Here is a 17,828-nt window from a genome sequence, read left to right as displayed (position 1 = left end):
GGTGGGGCGGCCCGGGGCCGGGGAGGCGGCCTGCGCGGGGCGGTGGCGGCGGCGGCGGAGGGCCGGGCGGGGCGGGGGCGGCGTGCGGGGGACACCCGTGGGGCCTGGGGGCCGCCCCTCCCCCGTGGGGGCCGCAGCCACCCCCTGGCAGTGGGGACCGTATGGGACGGAGAGGGGGCCGCGGCAGGTCAGTGCCACGAGGCCTAGAAGTGAGCGCAGATGGAGCCACGAGTGGGTCTGGTGGGCGTTGAGAGATCCGAGGAGTTGGCGAGGACGAATGCTCGAGTTTTCCCTTCACCTTCGGCCGAGCAGAGAGAGCGTCTCTTGCTGCAATTTCTATTATTGAGACTGTAATTGCGTTTTAAATGTCTGTGACGCGGAACCGTCCTGAAGGAATCCCAAGATGCATTGCAGCCTTGTGATCCGGCAGAAACTGTTGGCTATCAATACAAAGATCTCGTTCACCCTTAGCATTTGTAAGCTTGTGAAGTTCACAAAGTGTCAGGAAGTTAGAGTTCCTCACTTCAACGTTAATGTGTTAGGAAGCTACGTGGATCTGTGTGCCCTTTTCCTTGAGTGGGACTTGGGCTTTTCTTCTTAGTGACACGTTTGGAATTTTCATTGCGTTAAAATCGTTTACCTTACTCAGGTTGCTTGGAATAACTCGCTCTCTCTGTTACTGTGTCAGGAGTGAGTCTGTTCACACACTTGAGCATTTGTTAGGACTTAGAGTCGTCATGTTCCATTCTCATAAGCGCCGGTAGGCATTCTCTCTGTGGTTTCAAGTTAAGTTCGGTCTTTAAAAATCTTGGCTGTGTTCTGCTTCAGTGATAGCATGCTTTCGGGAACTGACTTATAGGAATGTCAATCAGAGAACTTTATACCTCCCAGAGACAGGTGCTTATGTTAGGAACTGTCCGTATTGATTAAAGAGAAAAAGAAAGGAGAAGGTGGAATGTCCTTGCCATTATCTAACCAGGGTATTGGGGACTGGGTCATAGATGTTCCCAAGAATTTGTGTGTGAGAATGGGTTGTTGATTTCTCTTTAAAGTTCTAAATTGTGGTATTTCTTAGATAAGTGGACATCATAAAAGTGCTCTGGGAGGTTAGTTTCTTCAGAAATATTTACTATAGTTTTCTCTCTAGACGCAAAAAGAGTTTGAAGAAATACTTTTGCAAAGTGTATATGTGAGTACACAGTTTGGATTTGGTTGTTTTATTGACTGGTATTTTTTTTTTATAGGCATTTTATTTTTTTCTTTTGAGTAAGGAAATTCAGTTTTTTTTTTTTTTTTTTTTTGCTTAGATCAAGCCATTTTGGCTGCCCAAACTAGTTCATTACCAGCTCCTAAAAGTGTCGGTTTCCCCATACTTTATCATGGGTAGATTCCTTTTTTTTTTTCGTTTTCTCCCCCCCCCCCCCCGCCTCCTTTGGAGGCCCCAGCACCACTTGGGCTACACCTAGAACTCTGTTTCCAGCGCATGTAGCCATCAGCCATCAAAAGACAGTCGTCCTTAGAGCAATAGTCAGGAATAATGGTTATTGTTGAGTGGTTAGGCAGTACCTCTTAGGTGGGGGGATTGCTTTTCTCTTCCTGGTATTTGCCAATTTCAGCTTTACTCTTAACCCTTTTCTCTGTGACACTACTAGAAGTGGGAGATGTAAAAGTGTGTGGGGAAGTGGTTGTTGGTAAGAAAATTCCCTACATTGTGGTCAGGTTTTTCTTTTTTTTATTGGAAACCTATATTGGTGTTACTGATTTTATCAGATGCTTCTACAAAATGCCTGTTAATGTTAAAAATAATCCTCTGTAGGATGTTTATTTAGAAAAGAATAGGGTGCCTGAGTGGCTTAGTCAGTTAAGGTCTGCCTTCGGCTCGGGTCAAGATCCCGGGGTCCTGGGATCGAGCCCCCCCATTGGGCTCCCTGCTCAGCGGGGAGTCTGCTTCTCCCTCTCGCCCTGCTTGTGCTCTCTCTCTCTCTCTGTCAAATAAATAAAATCTTAAAAAAAAAAAAAAAAGAATAGATTTTTGAATTGAGGTCCAGAGTTATGTTGGATTGCATGTTCCAGCCCATTCAGGTCCATAAAATACCACCCTTAGAGCAGGGAACTGTGCTTGGAAGAAGCAGGGAAAAAGTTGGAAGTAGCACTTAGATTGAAATTCACAAAGGGGAACCATAAGATTTGCAAGTTTTTTTTTATAGTGAGGGAATAGTAGGGCATGCATGTTTTCTTTTGTTGTTAAGCCATAGCTGAAATTTGGGGTGGGTGTGTTTTGAAATTAAATACCAGGAGAGCTCTTGAAGGAGTCTATCTAGACTAGAGCACCAGAATGAATGACTTGTAAAATGTGTCTATCTAGAATGAATATCTGTCATTTCTCCCGAAAATTCTCTCCTTTCCCTTCCTCCCTTCCTTCCTTTCTTCCTTTTTCCCTCCCTCCCTCCATTCCTTCCTTCCTTCCTTCTCTTTTTTTTTTTGGAAATAGTTTCAGTGGGCCTTGAGCAAGAGGAGGAAGATGCTTTTGCCCAAAGTGTCATTCACCTTACTGGAGGGCTGCTAGTTATGCCTGTTTCTAGCTATCCCAAGTCAGAACTTGGGATTCAGTGTTGACCTTGAATCCCTTTGAAAATTTAATATAGGTTTCCAAAGGAATGATTAAGTAGAACACATTAAGTGTAATTAAGTATAATTCATTTAAATGTAATTCTCTACAGATCCAAGTAAATTAGCTAAGTGATTCTCCTTAAAGTAGAGGTTCTGAAATGAATGAAAATATAAGACAGGGGTTACTTGTACTAGAACTAACATTTTCTATGATAGAATGTACTTGATGTTCCACTTTGTACCCGGTTCAGTCTTTTTATTGTTGTTGTTGTTAAATGAGAAACAGATTTAGCAGTGGTGATCAGGGTTACTCGGTGTCTTGGTTTATTTGGGCTGCTGTAACAAAATACTCCAGACTGGGTGGCTTTTAAACAACAGAAATTTATTGCTCACAGTTTTGGAGGCTGGAAGCCCAAGATCAGGGTTCCGGCCTGTTCTGGGGAGAGCCCTCTTCTGGATAGCCAACTGCTGACTTCCCGTGTCTTGAGGCAGAAGGAGCAAGGGAGCTCTTTTTTTTTTTTTTTAAATAAAGGCAATAATCCTATTCGTGAGGGCTCCACCCTCATGACCTAGGACCTCCCAAAGGCCGCACTGACTTTATCATATTAGGCATTAGGATTTCGATATAGGGATTATGGGAGACACAAATATTCAGACCATACATGGCACTTGGACTTTTAGAATGGCCGGAGCTTCTAAAATAGTGGTGTAGTGTCCTTTCCACCACCCCACTCTCAACACCTCTCAAAACTCTGCCATTAAAAAAGCAGTATAGAGGGACGCCTGAGCGGCTCAGTGGGTTAAGCGGCTGCCTTTGGCTCAGGTCATGATCCCAGGGTCCTGGGATCGAGTCCTACGTCAGGCTCCCTGCTTGGTGGGGAGCCTGCTTCTCTGTCTCCCTCTGCCTGCTGCTCGCCTGCTGTGCTCTCTCTCCCTCTCTGACAAATAAATAAATATAATATTTAAAAAAAAAACAAAATAAGGGGCGCCTGGGTGGCTCAGTTGGTTGGGCGACTGCCTTTGGCTCGGGTCATGGTCCTGGAGTCCCGGGATCGAGTCCCGCATCGGGCTCCCTGCTCAGCGGGGAGTCTGCTTCTCCCTCTGACCCTCTTCCCTCTCATGCTCTCTTTCATTCTCTCTGTCTCAAATAAATAAATAAAATCTTTAAAAAAAAAAAACCAAAATAATAAAATAAAAGCAGTACAGAATAAAACTAGCAGGCCTCAGCAGGCCCTCCAAAGAATTGTCTCCAAAATGTTGCACATTGTGTTGTGAAGCTTGAATTTTATTTTTTATTATTTTTTAATATTTTATTTATTTATTTGAAAGAGAGACAGCAAGAGCGAGAGAGGGAACACAAGCAGGGAGAGTGGGAGAGGGAGAAGCAGGCTTCCCACCAAACAGGGAGCCTGATTCAGGGCTCTATCCCAGGACCCTGGGATCAAGACCTGAGAGCCGAAGGCAGACGCTTAACGACTGAGCCACCCAGGCGCCCCTGAAGCTTGAATTTTAAAGAGAAATGGTCTATATTGTAGTGTTTGGGTTTCGCTGAATGCTAACTTTTAGTGGGGGAGGGATTTTCTTTTTTTTAGTGATTGAGCTATAACTCACTATAAAATTTACCTTTTAGAAATATACAGTGGTTTTCAGTATATTCACAAAGTTATGCAACCATCAACATTTGGTGAATGCTTCTTAATCACTCATCTCTCAAAGGTGACCTCCTCAGAGCCACGGGAGTAGAGAAGATCCAGATTCAAAGTAATAGTTGTTTTGTCCAGCAGGGCCCTTAGACTTTATTTACATTAAACAGTACCTGTGGAAACTGAGAGATAAGTTTAGATAGATAATAGATAAGATTCTTGAGATTTGTTTCTCTTTCTGTAAGACCAAAGGCCTGCAACAACAACTCTACTGTCAAGGATTTTTCAGGCTTCCATGGGACAGTAAGTGAAATAGAGTAAACAGAGGAAATCGGAGAAAAGTATTATTCCTGGAGTGTCATTTCTTTTCCTACCTGATTTTCTGTTCTACCTGGTTATTTCCTTTTCTGCCTTGACTTACTCATTATTAGACTGTTAGATTTGGACTCTTTTTTTTTTTTAAGATTTTATTTATTTATTTGACAGAGAAAGAGAGAACACAAGCAGGGGGAGTGGCAGAGGGAGAGGGAGAAGCAGACTCTCTGCTGAGCAGCTGAGCAGGGAGCCCGTCATGGGGCTCGATCCCAGGACCCTGGGACCACAACCCGGGCCGAAGGCAGATGCCCAACCGACTGAGCCACCCAGGCGCCCCTAGATTTGGGCTCTTATTTCATGATTTTACAAACTGTTAGAATTTTTGATTGGGAATAAACCCTCTTTGGGGCAGGTTTTATTTAATGTAGTTAGTACATAGCTTTTTTTTTTTTTTTTAAGATTTTATTTATTTATTTGACAGAGACAGCGAGAGCAGGAACACAAGCAGGGGGAGTGGGAGAGGGAGAAGCAGGCTTCCCGCCGAGCAGGGAGCCCAATGTGGGACTCGATCCCAGGACTCCGGGATCATGACCTGAGCCAAAGGCAGACGCCCAACGACTGAGCCACCCAGGCGCCCAGTACATAGCTTTTTGCATTCTTTTGTCCTTTGTTTATTTTTCACCTTTTCTGGAATCGTACTGCATGAAAAGACAGCAATTAAAATTTATCATGCGAGTTAGGGAAATGTAGAGGACAGATTTTAAGCCTTGTTTTGCTTGATTTTGTTCCCTGGGGAGGAAATATCCTTTTTTTTTGTTTTAATTAATTAATTTTTTTAGAGAGAGAGTGTGGCACACAAGAGGGAGGGGCAGAGGGAGAGAGAATTCCATGCAGACTCTGGAGCCCGACTCAGGACTCGATTTCACACCCTGACATTACAACCTGAGCCGAAACCAAGAGTTGGATTTTTTTTTTTTTTTTTAAGATTTTATTTATTTATTTGACAGAGAGAGATAGCAACAGCAGGAACACAAGCACGGGGAGTGGGAGAGGGAGAAGCAGGCTTCCCGCCAAGCAGGGAGCCCGATGCGGGACTCGATCCCAGGACCCTGGGATCATGACCTGAGCCGAAGGCAGACGCTCAACGACTGAGCCACCCAGGCGCCCCAAGAGTTGGATATTTAACCAACTCTGCCACCCAGGTGTCCCAGGGAGGAAATGTCTCAGAGTGTTAAAATAGTATTGTCTGGGGGCACCTGGGTGGCTCAGTTGTTAAGCATCTGCCTTCGGCTCAGGTCATGATCCCAGGGTCCTGGGATCGAGCATCGGGCTCCCTGCTCGGCGGGAGGCCTGCTTCTCCCTCTCCCACTCCCCCTGCTTGTGTTGCCTCTCTCGCTGTCTCTCTCTCTCAAAATAAATAAATAAAATCTTTTAAAAAATAAAAATAAAATAGTATTGTCTTCCTGGTTGAAAAGAAAGGAATGAAAGAGATTTGATAACGTTTTGGGGTGAATTAGCAGAATTAGAATGAAATGTTTGGAGATGTGAATCTCTGGCTTTGCTTATATATTGCAATTAAAGAACAAATGTTTTCATGCCTTCAGAACACAGGATGCTGTGCTGGGCCCTTGAAGGGATGCCACCAAGATGATTAAGTTGTGATCCCTCAAGGAGCATAGAAAGGGATGGATCAAATACCCATTTTACTCTAATGGGAGACCCAAGGTGGTAAGAGGGGCCATACAAAGGGGGTAGAGGGCTTTCAAAGCTGAGAGGAGGAATTGTCCACAGATTTCCTTATGTAAATCATTTCAGTCCTGTCACCGTAATCCTAAAGCTAAAGATCTGTTTTCTGCTAAGTGTTCTTTGTGAATACTTTGGGGTTTTTTTAAATTGAGATCTAATTTATATACACGGTTAACCTTTGTGTTTCCCTATTTTATTAAGTTTGCTAGGAATTTGCTGGAGTAGAGCATTGGTTATCTTTACCACTTGTAGTTGACACACTACATTACATGAGTTTCAGGTGTAAGAGATAATGGCTCCTCCTGCCACAGGTGTAGCTGCCGGCTGTCAGCACGGCGATTACCGTACCCTGCTGTGCCTTGGATCCCCGGGAGCATCGACGGCTTTTCTTTCTACATTACTTGTCACTTTCCTAGGAGCGGCAGTGAGTTAGTGCAGTTCTAGTGGTGTATCTGTTGGGCATGTTAATTTAGGATTGCGTCATTCTGTTCACGGTTCTTAAAAATCTTTGGGAAGCAAGAATTTGGCCACTAGTTGAAGGTTCTTAATTGTTCTGAAATCCTTAGGCTCCTTTTTTAGCTGCAATCGTTGATTCATACCAAAGCTGCTTAAAAATTTTGTCCTTGTTTTCAGTAGATTTTAACAAAGCATGGCTGGGCTGTAGATGTGTTTGGTTTTTTTTCATAAGTGGCTTTGTTCTGAGGAAACCTAATTACCGTACTCCAAGTTGAACCCGATCCCCAGCATAATTCTACTTTCCAGGTGAGAGAAACGTTTAGGAGGGATTTTCTGAGCATCTTTTACTAGCCTGGCCTGAGAGTGGTGACACCAAATTTCAGACTACATTCTGACTAGGTAATGGTAGGTCACTTCACTTGAAACAAACAAAAAGTGCATACTTGTGAATGTCATTGGGGCAATTTCCTGGTTGACCATTTCTGCAGAACTCCAGTGGGTTACCGTACTACTAAGCGGTCTGTGTCCATTTCCTTTGGGTGGTTGATTTTGGTTGCATATACATATTTTTCTCTTCTCTTTGTACCTTATTGGGGCTGTCCGAAATGGTTTTGGTTGATGAATTTCAAGTATACCTCAAGTTGTTTTTGACGTAGGTGGGATATAAATCATAGATGAATGTTTTAGGGTTGCTTGAAGAATACAGTGGGATTTAACTCTACAGAAAGCCTAATCAAGTTGGTATGTGGCGATGTGTTAGTGATTGAATAAATAGGATTTTGGAATGTGAGGGCTAGAAGTGACCCCAGCAGTAATAACAGTTGCCTCATTTTGGATAAAGAAACTGAAGCCTAGAGATGCGAAGTGAAGGCATAAGATCACTTGGAGCTTTAATGCCATGGTTGATGCTAGAATCCACATTTGCCAGTTGCTAGTTCAGTGCTCTCTGCACACATCGCTGTTTAATAATGGGGAAAAGGGTGTGCCTAGAGCTGAGAAGACCAGCGCGGGTCTTCTCACTCGGGAATTTGCCTTTCTTATATTTCATTCTTAAATTTTTAGAATTATTATGGGGCTTTGAACTGCTTGTTGTAATCATAAATTTACTGAGCAGTTACCACCATCATTGCTTAATGTGGAATCTTCACAACACTGTCTTGAGGTATAGGTACTGTAAACACATTTTACAGGTAAGAAAATTAAGACTCAGAGAAGCTAAGTAAATTAGCAAGGTGAGGGGCGCCTGGGTGTCTCAGTCATTAAGTGTCTGCCTTCGGCTCGGGTCATGATCCCAGGGTCCTGGGATCAAGCCCCACATCGCTCCGCGGGAAGCCTGCTTCTTCTCCCTCTCCCACTTCCCTGCTTGTGTTCCCTCTCTCACTGTGTCTCTCTCTGTCAAATAAATAAATAAAATCATAAGAAAAAAAAGAATTAGCAAGGTGACATCCATGACTAAACAGAGGAGCTAGGATTAGAATCTAGGTCTGATTTCAAAGCTTATTCTAGTAATGGTTACTCTGCTAGCCCTTTCCTTGTGATTTGATACTGAACGATCTTTTTGGCCAAGATACTTTTTTCAGAGAAGGAGCCCATGAATGTGTGGGCTATGGCACTGTCTCCATATTCTCTGTCAGTGGGGGCCGAGGAACATCTTCATAAGGAGGCAGTGCTCTAAAGTAATACTTGGAAATTGCTTCTTCATATGTTTTAGGAAACAATGATGTAAAATCATTTTAAACAGCTCTGTTCGCTACTGTCTGTGACATCATACCTTTTATTTTTAGAGTGTTAGGTAATTAAAGCAAAACCCTGGACCTTTGTATGTGTTCTGTGGGCTCTTATTTCTGATGTCTGCCTTTACTGTGTTCTGGTTTTGTCTGTGGGAGAAAAATACCTCAACGGGCAGTTTTGGTGAGACTACGTGGTCACCTGAGTGCTAGAGAAGTTTTAGTTCCTTACTCAGACTATACTTGAACATTTCTTGGATATTGTTTCTCTGACCCCTTGTTAAAAAGTCGGCACATAGGGGTGCTTGGGTGGCTCAGTCGGTTAAACGTCTGCCTTCGGCTCGGGTCATGATCCCAGGGTCCTGGGATCGAGTCCCGCATCGGGCTCCCTGCTCAGCAGAGAGCCTGCTTCTCCCTCTCTCTCTCTCTGCCTGCCTCTCTACCTACTTGTGCTCTCTCTCTCTGTCAAATGAATAAAATCTTTAAAAAAAAAAAAAAAAAGCCAGCACATAGAAGGTTGTTTTTACTCTGTTGAGCCCCTATGGGAATGTAGTAAACATAAGACTCCTGAGAAAACTGAACCAGTAAGACCACAAGGAACCAGCCCTGTGAAAACCAAAAGAAAGCTGAAGGGAATTCAGTAAAATCAGTTATATGTTTATCCTGTATGGTACGTGCGCTCTGCCAGCCTGTGGGGACTACAAGAGTAGAGAAAAAAGTCTCCATATTTCAGAAAACCACCATCATTCTGGAAGTCTGTGATCTCCGGGGGAACCAGAACGAAGATCTGTTTGTGTGCCCCTGTAATTGAAGCTAGGGTCCTGCCCTAGAGGAGTTCTGAGGAGGGATCATTAGCCTTCGGGTGGTGGGCTGGGTCGGGAGTGTGATAAAAGTGGAAGATCAGGTGTGGCCAGTTTGTACACTTAAGGAGAATGTGTGAGAGCCACTAGAGCTGGGCCCTTGTGGCTCTTTAATTGAAATTAAGTGAAATTTAAAATTCCATTCCTCAGTTGAGGTACCACCTTTCAAATGCTTAATAGCCACATGTGGCTTGGGACTGTCCTATCACAGCACAGAGAACACGTCCCTCACTGCAGAAACTTGTATTGGGCAGAATTTTGTCACACTGTTTCTCACTTCTGCCCAGTGTAACACATGGTGACTTCTGTGACAGCACTGAAATTGTTTTTATTTTTTTCTTTAATGAGCATACCATGTAGCTAGCAGGGCTAAGGAATTTTAGTTAGGGTAGCTGTTTTATATATTGCTGTTTAGTGTGTAAAGAGGATTAAAGATCAGTTTTATATCTAAAGCAGTACAAATTCAAATTGGTTATTTATGAAATATACAGATTAAGCACTTTCAAGAATTGGCCAGACATATGTGTTGAAAACACGTAGCTTGAATTAAAACATTTCATTATCTACCACCTGTATGGCCTTGACTAACTTGTGCTATACTGATGAGCTGACAAAGTACGAGTCTCCATGTTGACGTCTTTTGATTCATGATCAGATCTTTCATTTCATTTCAGTGAGTTCCATGCTAAACATGGGGCTTGAACTCATGAGCCCTGAGAACAAAGAGTCTCATGCTCTGTCGACTGAGCCAGCCAGGTGCCCCTCCATGATCAGCTCTTTTAAAAATATTTATATTCTTTTTACAAAAATTACAGTGAAATCATGGGGTGCCTGGGTGGCTCAGTTGGTTAAGTGTCTGACTCTTGATTTCCACTCAGGTCACGATCTCAGGGGCGTGAGATTGAGCCCTGTGTTGGGCTCCACACTCTCTCTCTCCCTCTCCTTTTGACCCTCCCCCTGCTCTCTTTCTCAAATAAATAAATGTTTAAAAACAAAAATTACAGGGCGCCTGGGTGGCTCAGTTGGTTAAGCGACTGCCTTCGGCTCAGGTCCTGATCCTGGAGTCCCGGGATCGAGTGCCGCATCGGGCTCCCTGCTCAGCAGGGAGTTTGCTTCTCCCTCTGACCCTCCCCACTTTCATGTGCTCTCTCTCTCTCTCTCTCTCTCAAATAAATAAATAAAATCTTAAAAACAAAAAAAAACACAAAAATTACAGTGAAATCCATGTAACATACAATTAACCATTTTAAAGTGAATAATTCAGCCAGTGTTGTGCAATCACCACCTCTGTCTAGCTCCAAAACATTTTCAGCACCTTCCCTGCCCCCCGAGAGGAGACCTGTGCCCGGTCAGCAGTTACTTCCCATTCCCTTTGCCTCCTCCCAGCTTCTGGCAACCACCAGCCTGCTTTCTGTCTCTGTGGATTTACCTGTTCTGAACATTTTATATGAGTGGAATTGTACAGCATGTGACCCTTTGTGTCTGGCTTATTTCACCAGGATCAGATTTTCTCTTAACGGTTTTAACATTCAGATCATCATTGGTGTTAAAGCACAGGCAGTCATACTGCCTGACAGTAACATCTTTCACCTCTTGTTTTAAAATTTGTGGTGATATACCCAGTATCACACCTAGTTCATTAATCTTCCTTTATCAGGAACCAGAGTATTAGTTTCCCTTTTAATTTGGGATATGGCAGGTTACTCATTGATGCAGTCTGATAACTTTCCCAATTAATTAGAATCGTTCGTGTTTTGAATACTTGACAAGGGTGTTATTTCTGAACATACCATTGGAAAATATGAAACCATAATGTCACTCCTTACTCCTCGGAAGGTTTACTAGCTTTTCCTTCACCGGGATGTGAACTGTGCAGGACTTAAATCACGGTCATCTGTTTGCTGACCATGAACAAATGACTTTGGGCCCTTGTAGAATTCTGAGCCCGGGCTCCCTAGTGCTAGTAAAGTCAGGATATGATATGCATTATGAATAAGACCTGAGTAGAATGAACTGGAAAGTGTTGACTGTGTATGTGTGTGTGTATAAGAAGACTGGGGTGCAATTAGATTGAGAAGTTTAAAAGAACATCTTGCTATATCTGATTTTTCTGGTTCATTATTGCAGAAATACCAGTTCACAAATGTCGCTAGCCTTGCCATTAGGTTTATAATGTGATCCATGTCTGGATGCATGGAAAGCTTTTTTCCACATTGGGGAAAGTATGGTCAACTTCTTATTTTGGGGCCCTTTAATACCATTAGGTATATATTAAGCACTTAATTGATTTTGGTATTTGACTCTCTCTGTCCCTGTGAGCTTTACAAACTTAAGGCGAACATATCATAAATAGGACGTTTTGAAAAATAAAGCCGTGAGCAGATTTTCATTATGGTGCGTTCTGCAGCCACTGAGGTGGTCTGGTGACTGATATCATTATCTTGAGCAGCGCCTTACAGTCTTCTGCATGTATTGTGTATTTGTAAATCTAAGAGTTAGTTCTAGAACTGGGTGGTCAGCTATGTGTATTGTTGGTTTTTGTAAAGCTCAGCTGCAGTTTGGGGTATCTTACTGTGTGATCTTTTTCCTGCCTTAAAACACTACGTCCTCTCTGACTCAGTGTACTTTTATCGAGTAATTTTTCAGCAGGGGCTGTTTGAAGGAGGGCGAGATGGCGCTTGTCTAACTTGGAAAAGCCCAGTTGGGTCGGGTTTGTCTGAATGTTAGATGGGAGTGATTGCAGTTACGTATTTTCAGGGTGTTTGGAGGGGATTGAATGAGTCAGCACATCACGGCTTGTTAAAAATCAATTGGAGGTAATATGCCCCGACCTCGAGCGCTGTGTGGATTTGTGAGGGCCTCTGTCCAGGCTGGCACACATTTGATCCTCAGTCATGCTGGTTGATAGAGTCGAGTGTGTCCCAGCGCGTTAGGGCGAAGAGACTCACGTGTTGAATATCTGCTTGGTGCCAGGAGTTACTTAATACAAACCAAATGTATTCTCTCATTTAGTTCTCTCAGCGGTCCTGTCAGGTGGGTGGTATGTCATTAACAGAATTCCAGTGAAGTAGCTGCATCTCACAACCTGAAGTGACAAGCCAGCATTTACAGCAGGAGTCAGCTCAGTGCTAGCCCCTTACCACTACCCTGTGCTGCCCCCTCCAGCCCGAGGGAGGCATATGAACTTGGCTTTCTCTGAAAATTGAGAAATTTTCCTTCCCGCACTCGTAAACTTTTCTTTGAAATAGGAAAACCAAAAAAAGTATAATTCCTGTTCCCTCCCACACCTCGTTCAAATGATTTTTTAGTTTCTGTTTATATCCTGCTAACCACGTAGGCTGAGGTCGTCTTAGACCTTTCACTCTTCCTTCCTCCTCCTGCCAGATGATGCCTCTGTTATCTTTTCCCTCAACCCCTCCTCTCTAGTTGTACCGCTCACGTGTTCACAGGGCATGCTTGCCTGTAGTGTGATGTTGGTCTTTCTGCCAGTGGTGTTTTTTTTTTCCCTCTCTCATTATCTCTTTGCCATGGTAGAGGGACCTTCCCAAGTGACACTCAGCATGTCACTTCTCTTGGAAAAACTTGGTTGCCCTTTACCTTTCAGGAACAGGAAATTACTTTCTTCAACACTTCACATTGTTGAAGACTGGGCCCAAAACTTTGTCTTGACTTACAGGTGATTCTACGAAGTGATTTTAAATATAAGCTTTGCAGTTATGAATTCATTATTTATTATTTGGTGTGCAGGATTCAGGTGACTTCAAATTCTTTGATACCTTTTGCTTCTTGGAGATTTTTTTGAAGCAAGGGCACTTTCATATTGGGATATCATTTAGGTTTATCAGATTTAAAAAATAAATTTACGTATTTGGGTATCAGTATATATTTCTCATACCTCTCTTCCAGGGATGTCATACGTAGATTTGCAGTGTGGCAGCTGTGGAAACTGGATTGTTGCTTGATCTTAGAATTCTAATATAGGGCAAAACTGCGTCATTGTAATCACCATTTCTGACACGTTGTAAGGGATCCTTTGCATTTCAAGGACTTTGTGTGAATGTCCTTTTTATTTTATTGGTATCAGATAGAATTTATTCAAGGATCTTAGTAATAATATGTGATTATGGAATTTTAAAAAGATCTAATCATAGCTTTCTTGGCCACCTGGAGCTAGCAAGAGAGAATCTAGAGAAGTAATGTGTATTTGTTGAGCAAAATCTTAATAATTTCATCTGCACTGGGCCACAGATTACTTTTATAATAGCTTTGAAGGAAAAATTTTATGAAGCAAATTAAGAGAATAAGCATATCTTTATGAATACATTTCAATTACTGAAAATATGGTAAAAATCTGCTGTAATCAGTAGATGTTTAAGAAGATTTTTTAAACAGACTTCTAGTTTGAACACCTGAGTTAGTTGCTGTTGGTCTAAATTACTGAGGTTTTTGTTGGGCTATTGAAATTCTATTTTTACCGTATCTTTAAAGATAGATGAAAATGGATGTATAGGACTTAATTTTTAATAGGACTTATTTCTATTATACAGCACCTCTGGAATCTTCTCAAGACGAACAGTCATTGTTGTGTGAAGGTAATTTTCTATGATATGATCCTTTGAATGTCTAATTGAGAAAACATTAAGTTGTCTATGGTGTGTGAAGCCTGGATATTGTTTTGTAAATATATATCATATCTCAATTTCTTGTCTAGGTTCAAATTCAGCTGTTAGCATGGAACTTTCAGAACCTGTTGGTAAGAAAATTTCTGACCATATTAATACGGTAATATGAAACCCTTTCAGGATGTAAGGTGCAAATGTAAGTGTCATGGTTATTGTAATGCCTGCATTTAAAACTGACTTTGAGTCTTTTCTGTGGGACTTAGAAAGCAGACCTGGTTGGACATGAGCGCTGCCATGATACACTGAATGGCCACAGATGTGAACGCTGAGTGGAAGAGCGCTAAAGGCAGTTGAAGGACTTGTGCTTATTCGATGTCGTTTGTGAAAAATTTCCTTCCTTTTTGCAACTTTCTTACTCTTAAGGGTGTCACATTCCCCATGTCTTTGATAAAGTTGATACCAAATGACTTGCAGAGGGAAAAGCGAAGATGTTGTAAATCCGAGTTCTGATTGTCAACTTTCCCGTTTTCCCTGTGTCAGGACATCCTGACACTGGAATAACTGGGCTGTTAGGAATGGTACATCTCCTGTTTACATTTTGTCTGTCCTTATGGAAGTGAAGCTTTGTTAAAATAGCAATCTCTCATAGTCTCTGAGTCAGCTCTGATGTCCGCAGTGGGGCCAGCTTGAAAGCTGTCATCCATTTCTGTTGTGAAAGAGATTTTCCTGCTTATGTTTCACTAGATTGTTAGGAAATAGAACTAAATATGCAAAGTTCTATTTGTTGTTGGAAGGCATCTGTGTTTTACAGTACAGATTGTAAGTCTTTTTCGGAATCTAAGTTAAATGTCTTATTTCAGTAGAAAATGGGGAGACAGAAATGTCCCCAGAAGAATCATGGGAGCACAAAGAAGAAATAAGTGAAGCAGAGTTAGGGGGTGGTTCCTTGGGAGACGGAAGACCCCCAGAGGAGAACGCCCAAGAAATGATGGAGGAGGAAGAGGAAATACCAAAACCTAAATCTGTGGTCGCACCCCCTGGGGCTCCTAAAAAAGAACATGTAAATGTCGTATTCATTGGGCATGTAGGTAAGTTACACTCCTAGCAGTGAAGCAGTGACCGGTCATTAGCTACATCAAACAGCTATTTGGAGAGGTTTAGTGAAACTGAACTGAATTACTCTGAAATGTTTTGATATTTAACTTGATAGATTTTTTTAGCTGGCAAAGCATTGCCAGCGCTTTGTTGGACATATAAATAATTTTGTAATGTCATGGAAGCTGGAAGAAAATAAGCTTCAGTATATTTGTATGTTATGCACAGTTGGTTTATAGACCCCCCGATGGTGGCTAAGCATATTATGACATCTATTAGTTAATATTCTAGAAAATGTGTCTGTTGTTTTGTGTGAACTTCAGTTAATTTGTTAATTTTATGGGCTTCATCTAACCTAGATAGTTTTAATTTTGTGTGACAAAGGAAATTAATAATTTGGAGTGACTTCTGGATGCTTGTGAGGTTACTGGTTTCGCACAGAACAAAACCCTATTTAATTTACTCAGATATTCCCTGACCATCTGACTTAGCCCCAAAATCATGAGAAGAAAATACAGAATCATGTGTCCTTTTTTCCTTCCCTTTATCTCTGCCTTCTCCTGAATATAATGCTACACCGTACTACTTCTTTTAGTAGCAAGAACTCCTTTGAAATTTGTAAAGGGACACCTATATTTGCTAAAATTAGTGAAAGGCAGACTACCTAAATGTAGTTCACAGCTCTTTGGCTGCTTTTGCTCTCCCCTGAGATTCCCCTTGGGTAATTTATATTCTGTTGCTGCTGTGCTCTTAGCTGAAGGTCAGAGAGCAGTCTGTTCAAACATTCTTCTTTATCAGTAAAGTAGTTCTAACTTCTTGATCAGTATAAGTCATTGTTGAGCGGCAAGGGGTCTTGGCAGCTTCTTTTGCAGCTGAAATTATGTAATTATCTATGCTAATTGGTAATGGTGTTAGCACATATAGCGGTTTTTTGTTGGTTTTTTTTTTTTTACGCCTGTGGTTTGCATATTATTGATGTTGTTGTTACTTTTAGATGCTGGCAAGTCAACCATAGGAGGACAAATAATGTAAGTCTATATTTTTTGTTAAATAATAGAGTTAACTTGATTGAATGAATTTTGGGCATTGTAAACATACAATCATACAAAGGAGATAAAACAGGTCACCTGAAAAAGTTAGGAAGACATTACCTGTAAGGAAAGCTGATGTTAAGAAGGAATTTTTGCAGTGTGATCATTGTTAGTATTTTTTGATGGATTTTAGGCATTCCCTAGAATTCTTTGGTTACCACTGTCAGGCTCTTCTGGAACATTAACTAAATGTATTTCTGAAAGCTGTATTTTAGATTTTTTTTTTTATAAAAGCTAATACAGAACCCTAGATTGTAGGAAATCTTAGTTTGCTTTGAATATAGTTTCCTTAGGAATAATGAAAACCAGCACATGAATCTGGTACTTGGCAGGGAGAGAACTCCTTATTCCTGATTCATCAACTCTTTAAATCCTGGGTGGATTCATCAAAGACAGGTAGTCTGCTAGCATACTGAGATAATTTGTTATCATAATTTTTATCATATATAGAAGCTATCTAAGTATGAAAACACCATGGTTGATCTTTAGCAGTGTATTCTAGTATTGAAAAAAATTTTTTAAATTAGAAGTTCTTATAATTTGGGGGCACCTGGCTGGCCCAGTTGGTAGAACATGTGACTCTTGGTTTCAGGGTTGTGAGTTCACGCCCCACATTGGGGATAGAAATTATTTTTTTTAGGTTTTACAATTTTAATGCCTCCTGAATTAGATCCATTTCTTTAAACTGTATCATCAGAGGATCTAGAGGGCATATCTTCATTGTCTTGCCTTGTAATCTTAGTTGGTAATCTTCCCAGTTACTTCTGAAAATTCTACAACAGACCTTAAAATAAGCTTTTAAATAGGGATCCTTAACTAAGGCTCTATGGCTGGAAGTGTTGGGCCCATATGATTTTGTGTTTTAGGAAAATGTATGCTTTTTGCTTATGGGCTGTAATTTTCATGGGCATTCACTAGGATTCTGTGCTCAACTGGCTAGGGGCATGCACTGTAGATGACTCTGCAGAGAACCCACAGAGAGGAAAGCTTGAACAGGAAGGCTTTGATTTGGATTGTCAAGGGAAGCAGTTCAGTATTCCTAAGGAATTGTTTTAAAATTATAATCTTTGATAATTTTTTTAAAATATTAAATATTGAAATGTATTAATAAGATTTAATTGCCTGGCCAACACTGTTGGACAACATTTCTTTTATATAGTATTTATATTTGCCCCTTAAAAAAATTTTATTCTGGGGGCTCCTGGGTGGCTCAGTCAATTGAGCATATGACTCTTGGTTCCAGTTTAAGTCACGATCTCGTGAGATCGAGTGTGGGGCTCTGCACTCATCAGGGAGTCTGCTTCTCTCTCTCTCCCCTTCTCCCTCCTCCCCGCCCCAGCCCTGCTCACATTTGCACTCTCTCTTTAAAATAAATAATTTTTTTTTTTAAAGATTTTATTTATTTGACAGAGAAAGACACAGCGAGAGAGGGAACACAAGCAGGGGGAGTGGGAGAGGGAGACGCAGGCTTTCCCGCTGAGCAGGGAGCCCGATGCGGGGCTCGATCCCTGGGATCATGACCTGAGCCGAAGGCAGATGCTTAACGACTGAGCCACCCAGGCACCCCTAAAATAAATAAATTTTTTAAAAATTTTATTCTGAAATAATTTTAGACTTACAGAAAGGTTACAAAAATAGTACAGAGTTCCTGTATACCTTTCAG

At 41.6% G+C, this 17,828-nt stretch overlaps 1 protein-coding gene across 6 annotated transcripts in view; it reads left to right on the top strand.

Annotated features, from left to right (window-relative positions):
• GSPT1 (G1 to S phase transition 1) overlaps positions 1-17,828 on the top strand; it is a 39,733-nt gene that overhangs the window by 1,844 nt on the left and 20,061 nt on the right. For 3 of the 6 annotated variants that reach the window (XM_044915620.1, XM_021698361.1, XM_021698360.1), the window contains 4 exons: positions 13,905-13,949; positions 14,069-14,110; positions 14,840-15,067; positions 16,069-16,102. In XM_044915620.1, coding sequence (XP_044771555.1) covers positions 14,089-14,110; positions 14,840-15,067; positions 16,069-16,102 — 284 coding nt within the window. In that variant the 5' untranslated portion in view covers positions 13,905-13,949; positions 14,069-14,088. Of the gene's footprint in view, positions 1-114; positions 151-13,263; positions 13,268-13,904; positions 13,950-14,068; positions 14,111-14,839; positions 15,068-16,068; positions 16,103-17,828 lie in introns of all 6 variants that reach the window. The other 3 variants (XM_044915619.1, XM_044915617.1, XM_044915618.1) reach the window with 3 other exon arrangements.

This window comes from Neomonachus schauinslandi, chromosome 5 (assembly GCF_002201575.2).
Source record: "Neomonachus schauinslandi chromosome 5, ASM220157v2, whole genome shotgun sequence".
Classification (NCBI taxonomy): Eukaryota; Metazoa; Chordata; class Mammalia; order Carnivora; family Phocidae; genus Neomonachus; species Neomonachus schauinslandi.
The sequence above is the reverse complement of the archived record's forward strand: the minus strand, read 5'-3'. Positions and strand labels throughout refer to the sequence as shown.